We start from the raw sequence: 18,646 nt of genomic DNA on the forward strand, positions 1-18,646 counted from the left end.
GTAATGCCCTCAGACTGAAGCTCTTCTGATGTTGGACAGTTGGAGCCAACCTGTGACGTTGAGATTGTGAGACTACAACTCTCAGCGTGGCCCTATTGTCTATTAAATGTAATTTAAAGGGCATCTGTCAGCAGTTTTGTCCCTATGACACTGGCTGACCTGTTCCATGTGCTCCTGGCAGCTGAAGGCGTCCCATGTTCATATGTACCCGCATTGCTGAGAAAAATGATGTGTTAATATATGCAAATGAGCCTCTAGGAGCAATGAAGGCGTTGCCATTACACCTAGTAATCCTGTCAGAGTGCAGAGAAAGCAGCGCCGCCAGGTGCAACAGCAACGCCCTTATTGCTCCTAGAGGTTCATTTGCATATAATAAAATATCGTCCTTCTCAGCAATGCGGGCACATATGAACACGGGACCAACACGGGTCAGCCAGTGTCATGGGGACAGATCTGCAAACGCTACAGCTTGTATATCCATTAGAACTACAACTCCCACCATGACTCTAGCTGTTTTAGGATGAAAACAGTGGGGTTGCGTAAAAAACGCTAGAAAGGACCACAAAGAGGCGCCAAGATCCCTAGTATCTAGGGTTGTGATGGTATATACCATCACAACCCTAGATACTAGGGATCTTGGCGCCTCTTTGTGGTCCTTTCTAGCGTTTTTTACGCAACCCCACTGTTTTCATCCTAATCACCCACCTTGAGGGCATCAGGGTGGGTCGAGACCATTGGCAGCCTGCCCTCCTTTGTTCCACTAAATTTTTAATATATACATATACTTGTTCTCCAAAAATTCTGGTACAAACAAATTATACGTACCCTTTGACCTACCTTTGGCGCCCTGCGAAGTTATCCCTGGACCATCATTCTGAAAGGCCCAGTGACTAACCCTCTTTTTTTCTTTTCCCTGTCTCTGTCTAGCTGTTTTAGACATACTACTCACACATGTCTAAAATTATTTTAGATACTACTCCCATCATGCCTCCAGTTACAGATACTACTCCCATCATGTCCCCAGCTGTTAAAGAGATACTACCACCACCAATAGATTTCATAGAACTACTACTCCCACCATGCCCCCTCTAGTTGTTGGTGTTGTCCCCTCATGAGATATACGTTTTGTCCTATCCGCAGCTGATGGATCACCTGATCGCCGGAATGGAGGACGTGTGCGGCCGCGGGGGGCAGATGTACTGGAGAGACAAGTAAGAGGAAGACTCCGACATGATACATATACCGCTCCGCAATCATCCAGGACTGACAGTGGTCTCCTGCCGTATACCGCCCCGGGCAGTTATCTGCTGCTGCGGTTATGTGGGTATATAGGCATGTCACCACTGCAGCCAGTCACTGGTATCAGTGGTCTCCTGCCGTATACCGCCCCGGGCAGTTATCTGCTGCTGAGGTTATGTGGGTATACGGGCATGTCACCGCTGCAGCCAGTCACTGGTATCAGTGGTCTCCTGCCGTATACCGCCCCGGGCAGTTATCTGCTGCTGCGGTTATGTGGGTATATAGGCATGTCACCGCTGCAGCCAGTCACTGGTATCAGTGGTCTCCTGCCGTATACCGCCCCGGGCAGTTATCTGCTGCTGAGGTTATGTGGGTATACGGGCATGTCACCGCTGCAGCCAGTCACTGGTATCAGTGGTCTCCTGCCGTATACCGCCCCGGGCAGTTATCTGCTGCTGCGGTTATGTGGGTATATAGGCATGTCACCACTGCAGCCAGTCACTGGTTTCAGTGGTCTCCTGCCGTATACCGCCCCGGGCAGTTATCTGCTGCTGTGGTTATGTGGGTATACGGGCATGTCACCGCTGCAGCCAGTCACTGGTATCAGTGGTCTCCTGCCGTATACCGCCCCGGGCAGTTATCTGCTGCTGCGGTTATGTGGGTATACAGGCATGTCACCACTGCAGCCAGTCACTGGTTTCAGTGGTCTCCTGCCGTATACCGCCCCGGGCAGTTATCTGCTGCTGTGGTTATGTGGGTATACAGGCATGGCACCGCTGCAGCCAGTCACTGGTATCAGTGGTCTCCCGCCGTATACCGCCCCGGGCAGTTATCTGCTGCTGCGGTTATGTGGGTATACGGGCATGGCACCACTGCAGCCAGTCACTGGTATCAGTGGTCTCCTGCCGTATACCGCCCCGGGCAGTTATCTGCTGCTGAGGTTATGTGGGTATACGGGCATGTCACCGCTGCAGCCAGTCACTGGTATCAGTGGTCTCCTGCCGTATACCGCCCCGGGCAGTTATCTGCTGCTGCGGTTATGTGGGTATACGGGCATGTCACCGCTGCAGCCAGTCACTGGTATCAGTGGTCTCCTGCCGTATACCGCCCCGGGCAGTTATCAGCTGCTGTGGTTATGTGGGTATACAGGCATGTCACCGCTGCAGCCAGTCACTGGTATCAGTGGTCTCCTGCCGTATACCGCCCGGGCAGTTATCAGCTGCTGTGGTTATGTGGGTATACGGGTACATCACTGCTGCAGCCGGGTAACCTGATACAGCAGGGGGGACTGGCAGCATGGGTATCTAGCTGAGGGTATGCTATCTGTGCCACTGATCGGGCTGATCGCCTGTTGATCGGGTCTCCAGGTTTGAACAGTTTGACAGCCTGTGTCTGAGGAGGATTCTACTGCGAGATCATCAGCCGAAGTCCAGCATCGTCCTCCTGTACGAGAAGCTGGAGAAGAAGCACGCCATCGAGCTCGCCGAGAGCGGACAGCTGCCATATATGTCGCCTGCTGCAGCCGTCAGGTGGGCGGAGCCTTCTGATGATACATTGTAACCAGCGAGTCACCTGGTGCCACTGGTCTTAAAGGGGAATGAGTCATAAGGAAAGTTCATATTTCCTATTACATTTCATTGTGAGGGTTGTCAGGTGTCAAACACGGCGGCAGGTGCTGTACGTACAGAGGTACCCGGAAGAGGGGATAATTGTCCAAACTGGATCCAACTGTAACAGACCCTCAGCTGTTACTAGTATGAGGTCACTGCAGGTTCTTAGCCTCTGGGTATAAACAAGAATTCACCTATTCACTTCCAGCAAGCAGAGATTCTAAAAAGGAATTAGAAAGTTGCAGAAGCCAGTGATCCAGCTGCGTTACTTGTACCGGCCCTTTAAATCTTTCTTTTTTCTGTTCCTTTTAGGCGACATTACGACGAGTCCCAGAGCAGAATCCGATTTTCTGCGAGGGAGAAGGACGACATCCAGAAAATCCTGTCCACGAGTCTGTACAAGATCAGGAAAACGGTGAGCGCAGTCATGTGACTGGAACCGCATGGTGTGAGCAGCCGCAAAACTGGATGCGGGTGAAAGTCAACATTTCTTATAGCTACTAATGTGCGAAGCCCGTGCTGATTCATCGTACCCCGGTCACCTCCAGAGCTGCACTCACAATTCTGACATTACATCAAATCTCATACTCCAGTCACTTCCAGAGCTGCACTCATAATTCTGACATTACGTCATATCTTATACTCCAGTCACTTCCAGAGCTGCACTCATAATTCTGACATTACATCATATCTTACACTCCGGTCACCTCCAGAGCTGCACTCACAATTCTGACATTACATGATATCTTATACTCCAGGCCGATGTTATTGACGTCCAGCGCTCTCACAGATTCTTCAAACTGACCCCCATCACCTTTCCAGATCAGATAGAAATCATCCGCACTCCTGAGCGGCGGACAGAGGAGTAGACTGCCGGACAGAGGAGTGGAGCGGCGGACAGAGGAGAGGAGTGGAGCGGCGGGCAGAGGAGTGGAGCGGCGGGCAGAGGAGTGGAGCGGCGGGCAGAGGAGTGGAGCGGCGGGCAGAGGAGTGGAGCGGCGGGCAGAGGAGTGGAGCGGCGGGCAGAGGAGTGGAGCGGCGGACAGAGGAGTGGAGCGGCGGACAGAGGAGTGCAGCACCGCAACGTCAGTAGATGCAAAGGGTGGTGGGAGGACTCTATTGTTTTACACATGAATACTCTGATTTCACACAGCGCGTACTTTTCTGGGGCAGGTACCTTGATGATGTACTAATACTCTGGGAAGGCACCACAGAAAAATGTCACCAATTTGTTCACAGCCTTAACACAAACTCCATTGGGATGAAGTTCACTTCTGAGATCGATGATAACACAATCACGTTTCTTGATCTCAGACTTTTCCTGGACCCTGATGGCCACATCCAATCCGAGATCCATCGGAAACCCACAGCGACAAACTATTTATTGCGGTGGAATAGTTACCACCCGAAACCACTCCGAGAGGGGACACCTGTGGGACAGTCTATCGGAGCCCGCAGGAACTGTTCAGACGATGCCAGTTTTACTAAAGAGAGTAATACCCTGTACGATTGTTTTCGAGTAAGGGGATATCCCAAAAAGGTCTTGCCTCAGGCATCTGCTAGAGCAAGCAATATCAATCGGACAGAACTGTTAAATGCTGCACCAAAGACATCGGGGGCACAAGTTGTTAGATGCATCGGCACCTTTGATGCCCAAAACAATCAAGTGTTTCGGATTCTGAAGAAACACTGGCATGTCCTGTGGGCAGACAATGATCCCAGGAACGTTATCACGCAGAATCCCAGTGTCACCTACCGTCGAGGGAGGAATCTGAAGGATGTGTTGGTCCATAGCTTCTATGGCCCTGACCCACCAAAGACTACCTGGCTAACATCTAAAATAGTGGGCACCTACCCGTGTGGTGACTGCGTGTTCTGCCCTGTTGTGAGAAGATGTCGATCATTCACTAATCCTGCATATCAGACAATATATAAACTGTAAGACCAAAGGCAAAGTACTTGCCGCCCAATGCTCATGTCCCAAGATATATGTCGGTAAGACGTCCCAAGCGTTCAGGAGAAGGATCTGCCAGCATATCCGCAGCATCAACACCAAGGCAGACACGTCAGTCTCCAGACATGTAAGGGCTCCTCATGATTGAGATCACAAAGTGCTCACATTTTGGGGCATCTGTAAAAAGAGTCTAGGCGCCAGAAGGGGGGGATCTTGATGTTATCCTTCTGAAAGAAGAAACAAGATGGATCTATGGACTTGATAGCCTCAGTCCAAAGGGGCTTAATGAGGGATTTGCATTTACCGCTTTCCTGTGAAAACGAGGGAGAGGATGTAGGTGGCAATAAACTATTAGATAGTTCTAGTTATCTTTATTTTAATAAAAATTTCATTGCTCAAGTGTCAGTTGACATCTATGTGTATAGAACCAAAATATTGAGCTCCTTATCTACAGATCACGTTGTTTTGAAAATAGAGGTTTTTCCACCTTACTAATCAGACTAAGAATGTATCTTATAGTAGCAATCAGCATGTACTAGTACTGTAAGTGTGACCTGTGCCGCAATATGGATCAACCCCCATGGGGCACTATATCTGCACCATTGCCTGGGAAACCCCGCTAAAACCATATAGCCGAGGCACCGCGTAGATATGGTACTATAAATCCCATGGCAGATTAATTCTGCATCATCATCCCATGTGCCCCCCCCTTTAAATTATACAGCTGAGGCACTATAGTCAATACAGGACCTAAGAGATACAACATCTCAGCAGTGAGCGACACTTGGCTATTACAGATCATCAGTCATCTATGTAGTATTATAGGGCAGTAGGGTTTAGAGCCCACTTAACATTTGTTTATTTATAAGTAATTCGCTATGCGATTATATTACTTAGCTTTTTTAAAAAATAAATAGAATAATTATAATACCTGATAATTATTATAATTATTCTATTTATAAAAAAAAGCAAAGTAATATAATCTCATAGCGAATTAAACTTCGCTGTCTCTATAGTCAACTTTCCTATATGGTTGCTAGAATTCACGAAGTTGATGAATAGGTAGCTAAAAGGAAGATGGAGAATATCTTCGTTTTGTGGAATATGACGAATACATTCGTCATATTCGCTAATTCTACCAAGCCATTGAAGCCAACCATAGTAAACCAGGTCCAAGTTAAAATCGCGATGCGATTAATATAACTCGAAGTAATCGCATGGCGATTTCAACTTAGCACTGCTATATTCCATATTCGTTAATTCTAGCCTACTATGGAATATAGCAGTGCTAAGTTGAAATCGCAATTCGATTTATTCAAGTTATAATAATCGAATTGTGATTTCAACTTTTTACGTATGTTCTTAATATTGCTCTAACTTCGTCTTTTAGAATATTTGTAATATTCTAAAAGACGAAGTTATAGCAATATAACGAATATTCTAAAAGACGAAGTTATAGCAATATTACGAATATTCTAAAAGACGAAGTTATAGCAATATTACGAATATTCTAAAAGACGAAGTTAGAGCAATATTACGAATATTCTAAAAGACGAAGTTAGAGCAATATTACGAAATTTCGTAAAATACACATTTAGCTAATATACTGCTATAGTATTTTTTTATAGTGCACATCTTTAACAAAACTTAAGTTCTGAAGAGGCAAAAAAAATTAGACAACAAAAAAAAAAAGGATTATAGCAGTATATTACCCGAATTACAATCTATGTGTTTTTACAAAATTTCGTAATATTGCTCTAACTTCGTCTTTTAGAATATAACGAATATTCTAAAAGACGAAGTTAGAGCAATATTAAGAATATTCGTAAAATACACATATAGCCTAGCCATAGTCAATGTCATAGGAACGTTGCCTAAGAAAAAAAATTGCAATACACGATTAATTAAATCGCATATTAATAGCGATAATTGGAATAATTACGAATATTCGATTTCGATGAATATAACACGAATATTCAATTGAATATTCGTGAAATATCGCGAAATCGAATATGGCACCTCCCGCTCATCCCTAGTGGGAAGAGTGAGTTCAGCTCCCACAACTCAGCCTCGGTGAAGGCGTCACTGCAAGCGACATGAAGGCAGCCAACTGCCTATAAGTGCCCGGGGTGAGGGCTAGCGCACGTGCTCTCCCGCCTGACTCACCGACCATCATCTGACCACGCAGTGGAGTGTTCACTGTATTTCTAATCTTTCTCTATTATTTGGTTCATCAAGTAAAATTAAATAAAGGTATAAATCAGGTATTTTAACCCAAATAATAATATAAGTGAAGTATTACATTTTCCCCTGGGACAAGATAGGTTCAGCGCCTGCATAGGCGTCTGTAAATAGGCTATTTGATAAACCTTACCCTGGGTATGTCTCAAATATGAAGAAAAAATAGATGCAAAGGATACATCTTGTTCTAACGAGATAGATCCCGGATCGCCTGGGTCTCTCGTGCACGAGGGCAGTGCTCTTACAAACGCTGCGAGAGCTCGGTCCACGTAGATCCCTACATTTTGACTAAGGCTATTTACGCCTGACACAATGGGGCGGCCATTTAACGGGGCCGCTCCCTTGTGGATTTTGGGTAGGCTGTGAAAGGTTGCTATCGTGGGATGTTTTTTATACATGAAGTCAAACTCTTCTTCCGAAATTAAATCGTCCGCTTTGGCCGCACGTAGGATTTTCAACAGTTTATTTTGCTAAGATGTGGAAGGAGGAGATGTGAGCGTCTCCGAGGTGCATCTATCCCCATGTCCATGACCGTGTCCATAATCGCAATGTCCCCCCGTTGTCAGAGGGTTTATTGTTATGTCCTTATCCCTTTCTAGATCTGATGGGCTTTATACTCAGATTTAGTAGAATTGAAACGCGGTCGTTTGATTCTCCAAATCACGGGAGACCCGACTCACAAAGCCCTCTATGCAGTTGGGTCTCCCGGGGGTGGCATTTTAAGACTTTTATTTTTAAGGTTTGTAAAGGGACCTTTACCTTACTCCGGTATACCCTCACTTAGGGCTTGTTCACACGACCGCGCTGTTTGGTTTGCAAAAACCGGATGCCGCCCGCGTGCCTTCTGCAATTTGTGGAACGGAACAGGAGCCCATTATAGAAATGCCTATTCTTGTCCGCAAAACGGACAAGAATAGGACGGGACTCATAGTTTTTGCAGGGCCACGGAACGGAGCAACGGATGCGGACAGCACACAGAGTTTCTTTCTGTTTGGCGGCACCTTCTACGACCAGCTCAGCGGCACCGCGATGGGGTCTTCATGTGCCCCATCGTATGCATCGTTCCTGGGCTGGTGGGAAAGGACTAATGTATTTGGAGCGGCACCCGCTGCACACATCAGGAGTGCGGATGATGTCTATCTGATCTGGAAAGGTGATGAGGGTCAGTTTGAAGAATCGGTGAGAGCGCTTCCTCTGATTTTCGAGACATTTCCATTTCTTGACATTGAGATGATAAGAGACTCTCATGGCGAGATCCAAAGCAGAACTTCCAGGAAGCCAACATCCACGAACTGGACATCTCGCTTTGGACAATACCTCAGGATGAGAAGGAATTGTTCAGCCTTTTGGGATTTTAAAACACAGGCTGATGACCTGCGGCAGAGATTCCGTGAAAAGGGGTCTCCTAAAGAGGGTCCGTACTGCTGATCGTGCAGAAAAGTGGGGGGCAATCTGATCCGGCTAATAGCCACCTGTGATGAGGCGGCTACAGAGGTGAGGGGGGTCCTCTCGAAGCATTGGGGCCTTCTCCAGCTAGACCCAGATATTCAATAAGTGGTCTCAGAGACCCCGCAAATTATCCATCGAAGGGGCCCCAGTCTACGGGACAGATTGGTAGATAGCCATTTTAGTGTAGCAGCTATCCTCGGTCCTGTCGGGTCGTGCTGACGCACATTTCGCGGCTGCTGTTACTTGGGCACCGTGATTTCTTATTCTTTTTCATATTTTTTTTTCTTAAAAATTTCCATTGTATTTGTATCAATTAATACGGGCCAATTTTTATGTATAGTTAATAAAAGTCTTAATAAGGTCGCCCGCATTAGTTAATCTATGTTTTCATTTATTGGGTTACTCTACTATCGATCTAGTTTTTACCAGAAATACCTGGTTGGGTTAGTCTGTACAATTCTGACATCGCATCATATCTTATACTCCAGTCACCTCCAGAGCTGCAGTCACAATTCTGACATTACATCATATTTTATACTCCAGTCACCTCCAGAGCTGCATTCACAAATCTGACATTGCATCATATCTTATACTCCAGTCACCTCCAGAGCTGCATTCACAATTCTGACATTACATCATATCTTATACTCCAGTCACCTCCAGAGCTGCAGTTATGACATTACATCATATCTTATACTCCAGTCACCTCCAGAGCTGCATTCACAATTCTGACATTATATCATATCTTATACTCCAGTCACCTCCAGAGCTGCATTCATAATTCTGACATTATATCATATCTTATACTCCAGTCACCTCCAGAGCTGCATTCACAATTCTGACATTATATCATATCTTATACTCCAGTCACCTCCAGAGCTGCATTCATAATTCTGATATTATATCATATCTCATACTCCAGTCACCTCCAGAGCTGCATTCATAATTCTGATATTATATCATATCTCATACTCCAGTTACCTCCAGAGCTGCAATCTGCTGGTTTCCTGCTAGCTCTGAAGCAGTATGTCTTCACATGCCCCTGGTGGCTCGATAGTTACAGCTCCCACAATGCACTATGGCTGATATAAAGCCTATCTGGAGGTGTCAGAGGCATATTTGTCCACACATTGCTATAAGCAGCATACAGAATTGTGAATGCAGCTCTGGCTGTGAGTGGAGCATTTTCAGTTAATGAACGCTCCTCTCGTCCTTACAGAACACGCTGTACAGCAGGCACACGCTGTCTGCAGATCTCGGGGCCAAACAAGCCAAGGAAATCCTGATCCGCCGCAACCAGAGCCTCCGTGCCAGTGACGGCAGGAAGCAGGTGAGATTGCTGCAGCAGCAGCTTCTGTTACAGTGTATCGGTCTGTTTACCTGTCCTAGAGGATATATTGTAACAAACCCTCAGCTGACTGCAGCTCATTGACAGATGTAGACGGTGAACCTTCCTGGTGTCAGTTTGCACTTTGACCACTAGATGGTGGCAGAGCAGTGCGGATCTGCAGGTTCTCCTCTGCACTGTATGCAGGGAGCGCTGTCCGATGGTGGTGCAGACCCCAATAGTCGCCCCTTGGGAGGGTCCTGTCACCGAGGAACCTGCAACCATATAAGGTGGGAGGGCTGAATGTGACCGCCATGCTTCCTGCATGTGGCGGGGTCCGAGGTGATGGCCGTGTCCTGTGGGTATGGTATAGTATAACACACGGTCACACAAGCTCTTTTCTTTACAGAGCGCGTCTGTGATCTACAGAGGAACCGAGACCAGGCCGAAATTACTGCGCTCATTAACTGGTGAGTGATCGGAGAGGAGGCATCTCATGGAATCAGGGGTGCACCAGCCTTTCTGCTGCCTGAGGCGAAAACTTAAACGTCCCCCCCCCCAAAGCCAATTTCCTAACCTAACCTCTTTGCCTCAATGAAAGCGCTCACTGCCCTTGGTTCTTCCGCTTGCCCCTCCCAGTCGCCTCACCTGGCCTCATTGGTGGTGCACCCCGCATGGGATAGTCCAGCTTGGGGCTCATTCAGACTTACCCACTGCGGCTCAGTATTAAAGGGGTTGTCCAGGACTTAAATATTGATGACCTCCCCCCAGGACAGATAAATCACTGCCCCAAAGCCCCCGTCCCATTCACTTCTTGTCTCGGATGAGGTATAGGAGGAAACACCACACCGACAACCAGGGGGAAGGGAAAAGCCACTAGGCCTCAACGCTAGGGAAGGGAAAGGGTCACCACCTAAAGAACCCTACTCCTAGCCCTGACTCCTAACCGTATGGGCACCCCCTGAAGGTAGAGATGCCCATACACAGGAACCTGGAAGCCCTGGAGACCCTGAGGAGCCCTAAAGATATTGGCAGGGCTGAGACCACCCGTTCCTTCCCAAAAGAAGGAACAAGCGTCTCCCTGAGGCCAAGTAACAACCAAGGGGAAAAGCCAAAATACAAACAGGCGAGACACTTAGCTTCTGATGTAGAAAGAGGCGCAGAAACTCAGGGAGAAACACACTCCAGCTCTTTCCAAAATCAAATGAAGCTATCTACCGCATAGTCAGAAGGGAGGGGTCAGACTATAAAGGGTAGAAGTGATGACCACTGAGCAACAGCTGAGAAACAGGAAGTGGTCATTAACCCTATCAACACTGAATCTAGAGAAATCAAGGAGGCTGTTAGATTCCTCCACGCTCAGCCAGTCTCTCTGATCTCCTGACACCAGTCACCTCAATGTGCACTCCCAGTAACCTGAGCAGAGACTGGGCAAAGGAGCATCTGGGAGTGTGGCCCCCAGTGTAGGAGCGCGGAGATGTCTCTTGTGGGGTTGCTCCGGCTGTAGCTGTGTCTCGCAGGGGCCTGAGGGTGAAGATGTCTCTTTCAGGGGAGCTCGGGTGAAGACTTCTCCTCCGGGGGACCCTGGGTATAGATGTCTCTCGTAGAGGCGGCTCAGGGTGGAGATGTATGGATGTCTCTGAGTATGGATGTCTCTGAGTATGGATGTCTCTTGCGGGGGGCTCTGAGTATGGCTGTCTCTTGCGGGGGTCTCTGAGTATGGCTGTCTCTTGCGGGGGGCTCTGAGTATGGCTGTCTCTTGCGGGGGGCTCTGAGTATGGATGTCTATTGAGGGGGGCTCTGAGTATGGATGTCTCTTACGGGGGGCTCTGAGTATGGATGTCTCTTGCGGGGGGCTCTGAGTATGGATGTCTCTTGCGGGGGGCTCTGAGTATGGATGTCTCTTGCGGGGGGCTCTGAGTATGGATGTCTCTTGGGGGGGCTCTGAGTATGGATGTCTCTTGCGGGGGGCTCTGAGTATGGATGTCTCTTGCGGGGGGCTCTGAGTATGGATGTCTCTTGCGGGGGTCTCTGAGTATGGCTGTCTCTTGCGGGGGTCTCTGAGTATGGCTGTCTCTTGCGGGGGTCTCTGAGTATGGCTGTCTCTTGCGGGGGTCTCTGAGTATGGCTGTCTCTTGCGGGGGGCTCTGAGTATGGCTGTCTCTTGCGGGGGTCTCTGAGTATGGATGTCTCTTATGGGGGGCTCTGAGTATGGATGTCTCTTGCGGGGGTCTCTGAGTATGGATGTCTCTTGCGGGGGTCTCTGAGTATGGATGTCTCTTGCGGGGGGCTCTGAGTATGGATGTCTCTTGCGGGGGCTCTGAGTATGGCTGTCTCTTGCGGGGGGCTCTGAGTATGGCTGTCTCTTGCGGGGGGCTCTGAGTATGGCTGTCTCTTGCGGGGGGCTCTGAGTATGGCTGTCTCTTGCGGGGGGCTCTGAGTATGGCTGTCTCTTGCGGGGGGCTCTGAGTATGGATGTCTCTTGCGGGGGGCTCTGAGTATGGATGTCTCTTATGGGGGGCTCTGAGTATGGATGTCTCTTGCGGGGGGCTCCGAGTATGGATGTCTCTTGCGGGGGGCTCCGAGTATGGATGTCTCTTGCGGGGGTCTCCGAGTATGGATGTCTCTTGCGGGGGGCTCCGAGTATGGATGTCTCTTGCGGGGGTCTCCGAGTATGGATGTCTCTTGCGGGGGTCTCCGAGTATGGATGTCTCTTGCGGGGGTCTCCGAGTATGGATGTCTTTTGCGGGGGTCTCCGAGTATGGATGTCTCTTGCGGGGGTCTCTGAGTATGGATGTCTCTTGCGGGGGGGCTCTGAGTATGGATGTCTCTTGCGGGGGGGCTCTTAGTATGGATGTCTCTTGCGGGGGGCTCTGAGTATGGATGTCTCTTGCGGGGGGCTCTGAGTATGGATGTCTCTTGCGGGGGCTCTGAGTATGGCTGTCTCTTGCGGGGGGCTCTGAGTATGGCTGTCTCTTGCGGGGGGCTCTGAGTATGGCTGTCTCTTGCGGGGGGCTCTGAGTATGGATGTCTCTTGCGGGGGTCTCTGAGTATGGATGTCTCTTATGGGGGGCTCTGAGTATGGATGTCTCTTGCGGGGGTCTCTGAGTATGGATGTCTCTTGCGGGGGGCTCTGAGTATGGATGTCTCTTGCGGGGGCTCTGAGTATGGCTGTCTCTTGCGGGGGGCTCTGAGTATGGCTGTCTCTTGCGGGGGGCTCTGAGTATGGATGTCTCTTGCGGGGGTCTCTGAGTATGGATGTCTCTTATGGGGGGCTCTGAGTATGGATGTCTCTTGCGGGGGTCTCTGAGTATGGATGTCTCTTATGGGGGGCTCTGAGTATGGATGTCTCTTGCGGGGGGCTCTGAGTATGGATGTCTCTTGCGGGGGGCTCTGAGTATGGATGTCTCTCTTGGGGGGGGCTCTGAGTATGGATGTCTCTTGCGGGGGGGCTCTGAGTATGGATGTCTCTTGCGGGGGGGCTCTTAGTATGGATGTCTCTTGCGGGGGTCTCTGAGTATGGATGTCTCTTGCGGGGGGCTCTGAGTATGGATGTCTCTTGCGGGGGCTCTGAGTATGGCTGTCTCTTGCGGGGGGCTCTGAGTATGGCTGTCTCTTGCGGGGGGCTCTGAGTATGGCTGTCTCTTGCGGGGGGCTCTGAGTATGGCTGTCTCTTGCGGGGGGCTCTGAGTATGGATGTCTCTTGCGGGGGTCTCTGAGTATGGATGTCTCTTATGGGGGGCTCTGAGTATGGATGTCTCTTGCGGGGGTCTCTGAGTATGGATGTCTCTTGCGGGGGTCTCTGAGTATGGATGTCTCTTATGGGGGGCTCTGAGTATGGATGTCTCTCTTGGGGGGGCTCTGAGTATGGATGTCTCTCTTGGGGGGGGCTCTGAGTATGGATGTCTCTTGCGGGGGGGCTCTTAGTATGGATGTCTCTTGCGGGGGGCTCTGAGTATGGATGTCTCTTGCGGGGGGCTCTGAGTATGGATGTCTCTCTTGGGGGGGCTCTGAGTATGGATGTCTCTTGCGGGGGGGCTCTTAGTATGGCTGTCTCTTGCGGGGGTCTCTGAGTATGGATGTCTCTCTTTCGGGGGGCTCTGAGTATGGATGTCTCATGTCTCTTTCGGGGGGCTCTGAGTATGGATGTCTCTTGCGGGGGCTCTGAGTATGGCTGTCTCTTGCGGGGGGCTCTGAGTATGGCTGTCTCTTGCGGGGGGCTCTGAGTATGGCTGTCTCTTGCGGGGGGCTCTGAGTATGGCTGTCTCTTGCGGGGGGCTCTGAGTATGGATGTCTCTTGCGGGGGTCTCTGAGTATGGATGTCTCTTATGGGGGGCTCTGAGTATGGATGTCTCTTATGGGGGGCTCTGAGTATGGATGTCTCTTGTGGGGGTCTCTGAGTATGGATGTCTCTTATGGGGGGCTCTGAGTATGGATGTCTCTTATGGGGGGCTCTGAGTATGGATGTCTCTTGCGGGGGTCTCTGAGTATGGATGTCTCTTATGGGGGGCTCTGAGTATGGATGTCTCTCTTGGGGGGGCTCTGAGTATGGATGTCTCTCTTGGGGGGGGCTCTGAGTATGGATGTCTCTTGCGGGGGGGCTCTTAGTATGGATGTCTCTTGCGGGGGGCTCTGAGTATGGATGTCTTTTGCGGGGGGCTCTGAGTATGGATGTCTCTCTTGGGGGGGCTCTGAGTATGGATGTCTCTTGCGGGGGGGCTCTTAGTATGGCTGTCTCTTGCGGGGGTCTCTGAGTATGGATGTCTCTCTTTCGGGGGGCTCTGAGTATGGATGTCTCATGTCTCTTTCGGGGGGCTCTGAGTATGGATGTCTCTCCTGCGGGGGGGGGGGGGGGGGGGGGCTCTGAGTAGGAATGTCTCTTACGGGGGGCTCTGAGTATGGATGTCTCTTGCGGGGGGCTCTGAGTATGGATGTCTCTATTGGGGGGGCTCTGAGTGTGGATGTCTCTCTTGGGGGGGCTCCTTTCAGGGTGGGAATCACTGGCATCCAGTAGCTGATGTGATCTCCTCCAGTCTGTGACCCTTGACCCCACATTACTGGTTTTGTGTTTTTCCGACAGTGGGGGTTGGTGACACCCCAAAAAGTTACAAGAGGACGAGCCCCAAGAGTGAGGACGACACAGAGGAGACGGTGACTGCAGCGCCCTGAGGCCTCCCGCTGCCCCTCCGCCCTGGACCCCCGGATCCTGCAGAAGACAATCGGACATCGATGATGTCACTGCGCCAAATCTGTAGATAGAGGACCCATAACACAGTGACCTGGTCCTGCTCTCGTAGCTGAGGGTCTGTTACAATGTGTCCAGTCACATAGTCATCTGTGAGCTGCACAATCCCTGTATAATGTATCAGTCTGGAGTCTAGACTGGTGGATACACTGTAACAAACCCCCCGCTCTTCGGTCCAGGTGGTCGCCCCTCCATCTTCCCTCCCCTCTGGATAATAGGTGAAGGTCCTGAAGCCCCCATTACCTCCTTATATTGGGGTCCCCCCTATACGCCCCCTAATATTACACCAGTGATGGGCGTCTCCTCTACAATAATGAAACAATGTAGCATTTTGTATATTACCCCTTTTCAGGTCACATGACTTCTGAGTGGATGATGGGTGTTATCCTGAATTATAAATGTTTACATTTGATTCATATGAATTCTGTGTCGTCCATGAACCCAATGTTAGTATGGGGGAGGGTTAGATTGTAAGCTCCTGGGGCCAGTGGCTAATGAAGGGGTGGTTATGTGTCAGGCTGAATACTGAACGGATACCCATCCATTGGGGGCGTCCCCCTGCGCATTGCACCGGATGTCTGGGCCCCCCCTCTGGTATGTGTGCACAGCCCTAGAATGGGCCCCTTCCTTCCCGGGGCCCTATGACCACTGCCTGCATGGTCCTTATGTTCTTACTCTTCAGGTTGGACCGGAGGAGCCGCCCGAGGACCCCCGCCCCCCACCCATCTTCACTAAATGACAGAAGCAGGTTTCACGTGTACAGCGCCGCTCCTTACTCTGACAACCCAGAGTGTCTGACAATCCGGCAGTTGTCGGATTACAGTCCTTTCCGGCGCGGTCCCCCGGCGTCCTGAAAACGCCTTCTCATCGGTTGTTTCCTTTCAAGGCAAAGCTCGCTGAGTCATTTCTGGTCCCTGACAGCGCTGACAACTGCGCTGACAACCGCGTGATTCGCAGACTGCTCGCCGCCTCTCTCATCTGTGCTGGAATTTTCCATTTATTTTATGATAATCATCTAATCACATTATTCTATTCTCCTAAAAATATCGCCGGGGGGCAGGTTATATTGCGCCAAAGCGATTCCGAAAAATGTGAAGTATGCGACATCCGGTAATCATGACGAGTGCGGCGCACATGTTCCTGACACGATCGGAGGAGACGCTGATCAGACGCAGAAGCATCGGATGCCGCCTCACAGACTCTCCGCTGATGAGATCCATGTGTGCGACAGGAAGAGAACAAACTCCTCTCATCCTGGGAAGCGCCGGCTCTGCTACATCACAACACACTGAACCTCCCCGGCACCCACTAGACTTCCCAGTCAGTAAAGGCTCCATAGTCATGGGCAGCGTGGGACTGGGGGCCTTGGGCCCTCGTCGGACCGGACTCTGAGGTCCCCACCCATCTCTACAGGACACGCCCCCTACTAGTCCCATCATAATCTCTGATACATTGTGCACCGAGCGGATCAGATTATTACTGACGCCTCCCATGGGAAACAGATCCCCCTGGGGCCCTGGGCCCTCTATCGTGAGCCCACAGGATCCCCTGGAGATCTGGGAGTCAGTGGGGCTCTCATTAATGCAGAGCTGTACTGTAGAACTACAGGTCCCAGCATGCTCCGCACTGTGGTTGTGATGGATTCCGTCGCTGTCACCTGCTGATCTGGGATTGTTGTGGCAGCGAGAACTAATCCCAGCCCCGGGGTCTATCCTATCCACAAGGAGGCGCCCCCATAAGATTGTCCCTTCCCTACCCCACCAGTGCCTGATGCTCAGTGCGGAAGATTCCCAGTATAGGGCCTCATTCACACGCCAGTGACAGTCATCTGTGAAGGATCCGCGTTCAAAGGACGCTGCTCCGCTGAAAAGTCATTTCAAGGGCGTCTCCTATCAATGATCCGTAAAACACAGATTCCATCCGCTTTGTGTCCATGTTTTTTCACGAACCCGTATATGATCATGTGTGATGGATCCGTACACACAGACACAAATAAGGCGTGCTTCTGTGCGGGCACCCGGACCATGGCGAATCACGGATGTGAGAATACACATTGAAATCAATGGCTACGTGTGCTGCCCGGGATTCACTGACGTCTGAATAAGGGTTAAATGATATCAGCCCTGTGAGGGCGAGCACTGGGGTCTGCAGGGTCCGGCCGCTGGGGTCAAAACTGTGGTCAGTGGGCTCCTCACTTGGGTCAAGACTTTGGTCTTCAGTGGGGTCATCACTGGACCATCACTATGCTCACCAGTGGGGTCATCACATCGATCTTCAGTGGGGTCATCACTGGAATTGTTATGAGGTCATCACTGGGACCATCACTATGCTCACCAGTGGGGTCATCACTTTGGTCTTCACTGGGGTCATCACTGGAATTGTTATGGGGTCATCACTGGGACCATCACTATGCTCACTAGTAGAGTCATCATTTCGGTCTTCAGTGGGGTCATCACTGGGATTGTTATGGGGTCATCACTATGATCATGGAGGTCATAACTGGGACCATCACTATGCTCACTAATGGGGTCATCACTGTGATCATGAGGGTCATTACGGGGGTCATAACTGGAACCATCACTATGCTCATCAGTGGGGTCATCACTTCGGGCTTCAGTGGGGTCATCACTGGGATTGTTATGGGGTCATCACTGTGACCATTACTATGCTCACTAGTGGGGTCATCATTTCGGTCTTCAGTGGGGTCATCACTGGAAATGTTATGGGGTCATCACTGTGACCATTACTATGCTCACTAGTGGGGTCATCACTTCGGTCGTCAGTGGGGTCATCACTGGAATTGTTATGGGGTCATCACTGGGACAATCTCTATGCTCACCAGTGGGGTCATCACTTCGGTCTTTAGTGGGGTCATCACTGGGACCATCACTATGCTCACCAGTGGGGTCATCACTTCGGTCTTCACTGGGGTCATCACTGGAATTGTTATGGGGTCATCACTGTGACCATTACTATGCTCACTAGTGGGGTCATCACTGGGATTGTTATGGGGTCATCACTGTGATCATGGAGGTCATTACGGAGGTCATAACTGGGACCATCACTATGCTCATCAGTGGGGTCATCACTGGGATTGTTATGGGGTCATCACTGTGACCATTACTATGCTCACTAGAGGGGTCATCATTTCGGTCTTCAGTGGGGTCATCACTGGAAATGTTATGGGGTCATCACTGTGACCATTACTATGCTCACTAGTGGGGTCATCACTTCGGTCTTCAGTGGGGTCATTACTGGAATTGTTATGGGGTCATCACTGGGACCATCACTATGCTCACCAGTGGGGTCATCACTTCGGTCTTCAGTGGGGTCATAACTGGGACCATCACTATGCTCACCAGTGGGGTCATCACTTCAGTCTTCAATGGGGTCATCACTGGAATTGTTATGGGGTCATCACTGTGACCATTACTATGCTCACTAGTGGGGTCATCATTTCGGTCTTTAGTGGGGTCATCACTGGGATTGTTATGGGGTCATCACTGTGACCATTACTATGCTCACTAGTGGGGTCATCATTTCGGTCTTTAGTGGGGTCATCACTGGGATTGTTATGGGGT

General features: G+C 50.1%; 1 protein-coding gene across 1 annotated transcript in view; it reads left to right on the plus strand.

Annotated features, from left to right (window-relative positions):
* LOC122922677 (sodium/hydrogen exchanger 2-like) overlaps positions 1–15,322 on the plus strand; it is a 42,846-nt gene extending 27,524 nt beyond the window's left edge. The window contains exons 7-12 of the mRNA XM_044273374.1: positions 1,141–1,211; positions 2,607–2,768; positions 3,162–3,264; positions 9,713–9,823; positions 10,230–10,290; positions 14,901–15,322. Of these exons, the coding sequence (XP_044129309.1) occupies positions 1,141–1,211; positions 2,607–2,768; positions 3,162–3,264; positions 9,713–9,823; positions 10,230–10,290; positions 14,901–14,989 (597 nt within the window). The 3' untranslated portion in view covers positions 14,990–15,322. The remainder of the gene's footprint in view (positions 1–1,140; positions 1,212–2,606; positions 2,769–3,161; positions 3,265–9,712; positions 9,824–10,229; positions 10,291–14,900) is intronic.
* The last annotated feature ends 3,324 nt before the right edge of the window (positions 15,323–18,646 follow it).

Source organism: Bufo gargarizans, unplaced genomic scaffold, assembly GCF_014858855.1.
Source record: "Bufo gargarizans isolate SCDJY-AF-19 unplaced genomic scaffold, ASM1485885v1 fragScaff_scaffold_5_pilon, whole genome shotgun sequence".
In the NCBI taxonomy this organism is placed as follows: Eukaryota; Metazoa; Chordata; class Amphibia; order Anura; family Bufonidae; genus Bufo; species Bufo gargarizans.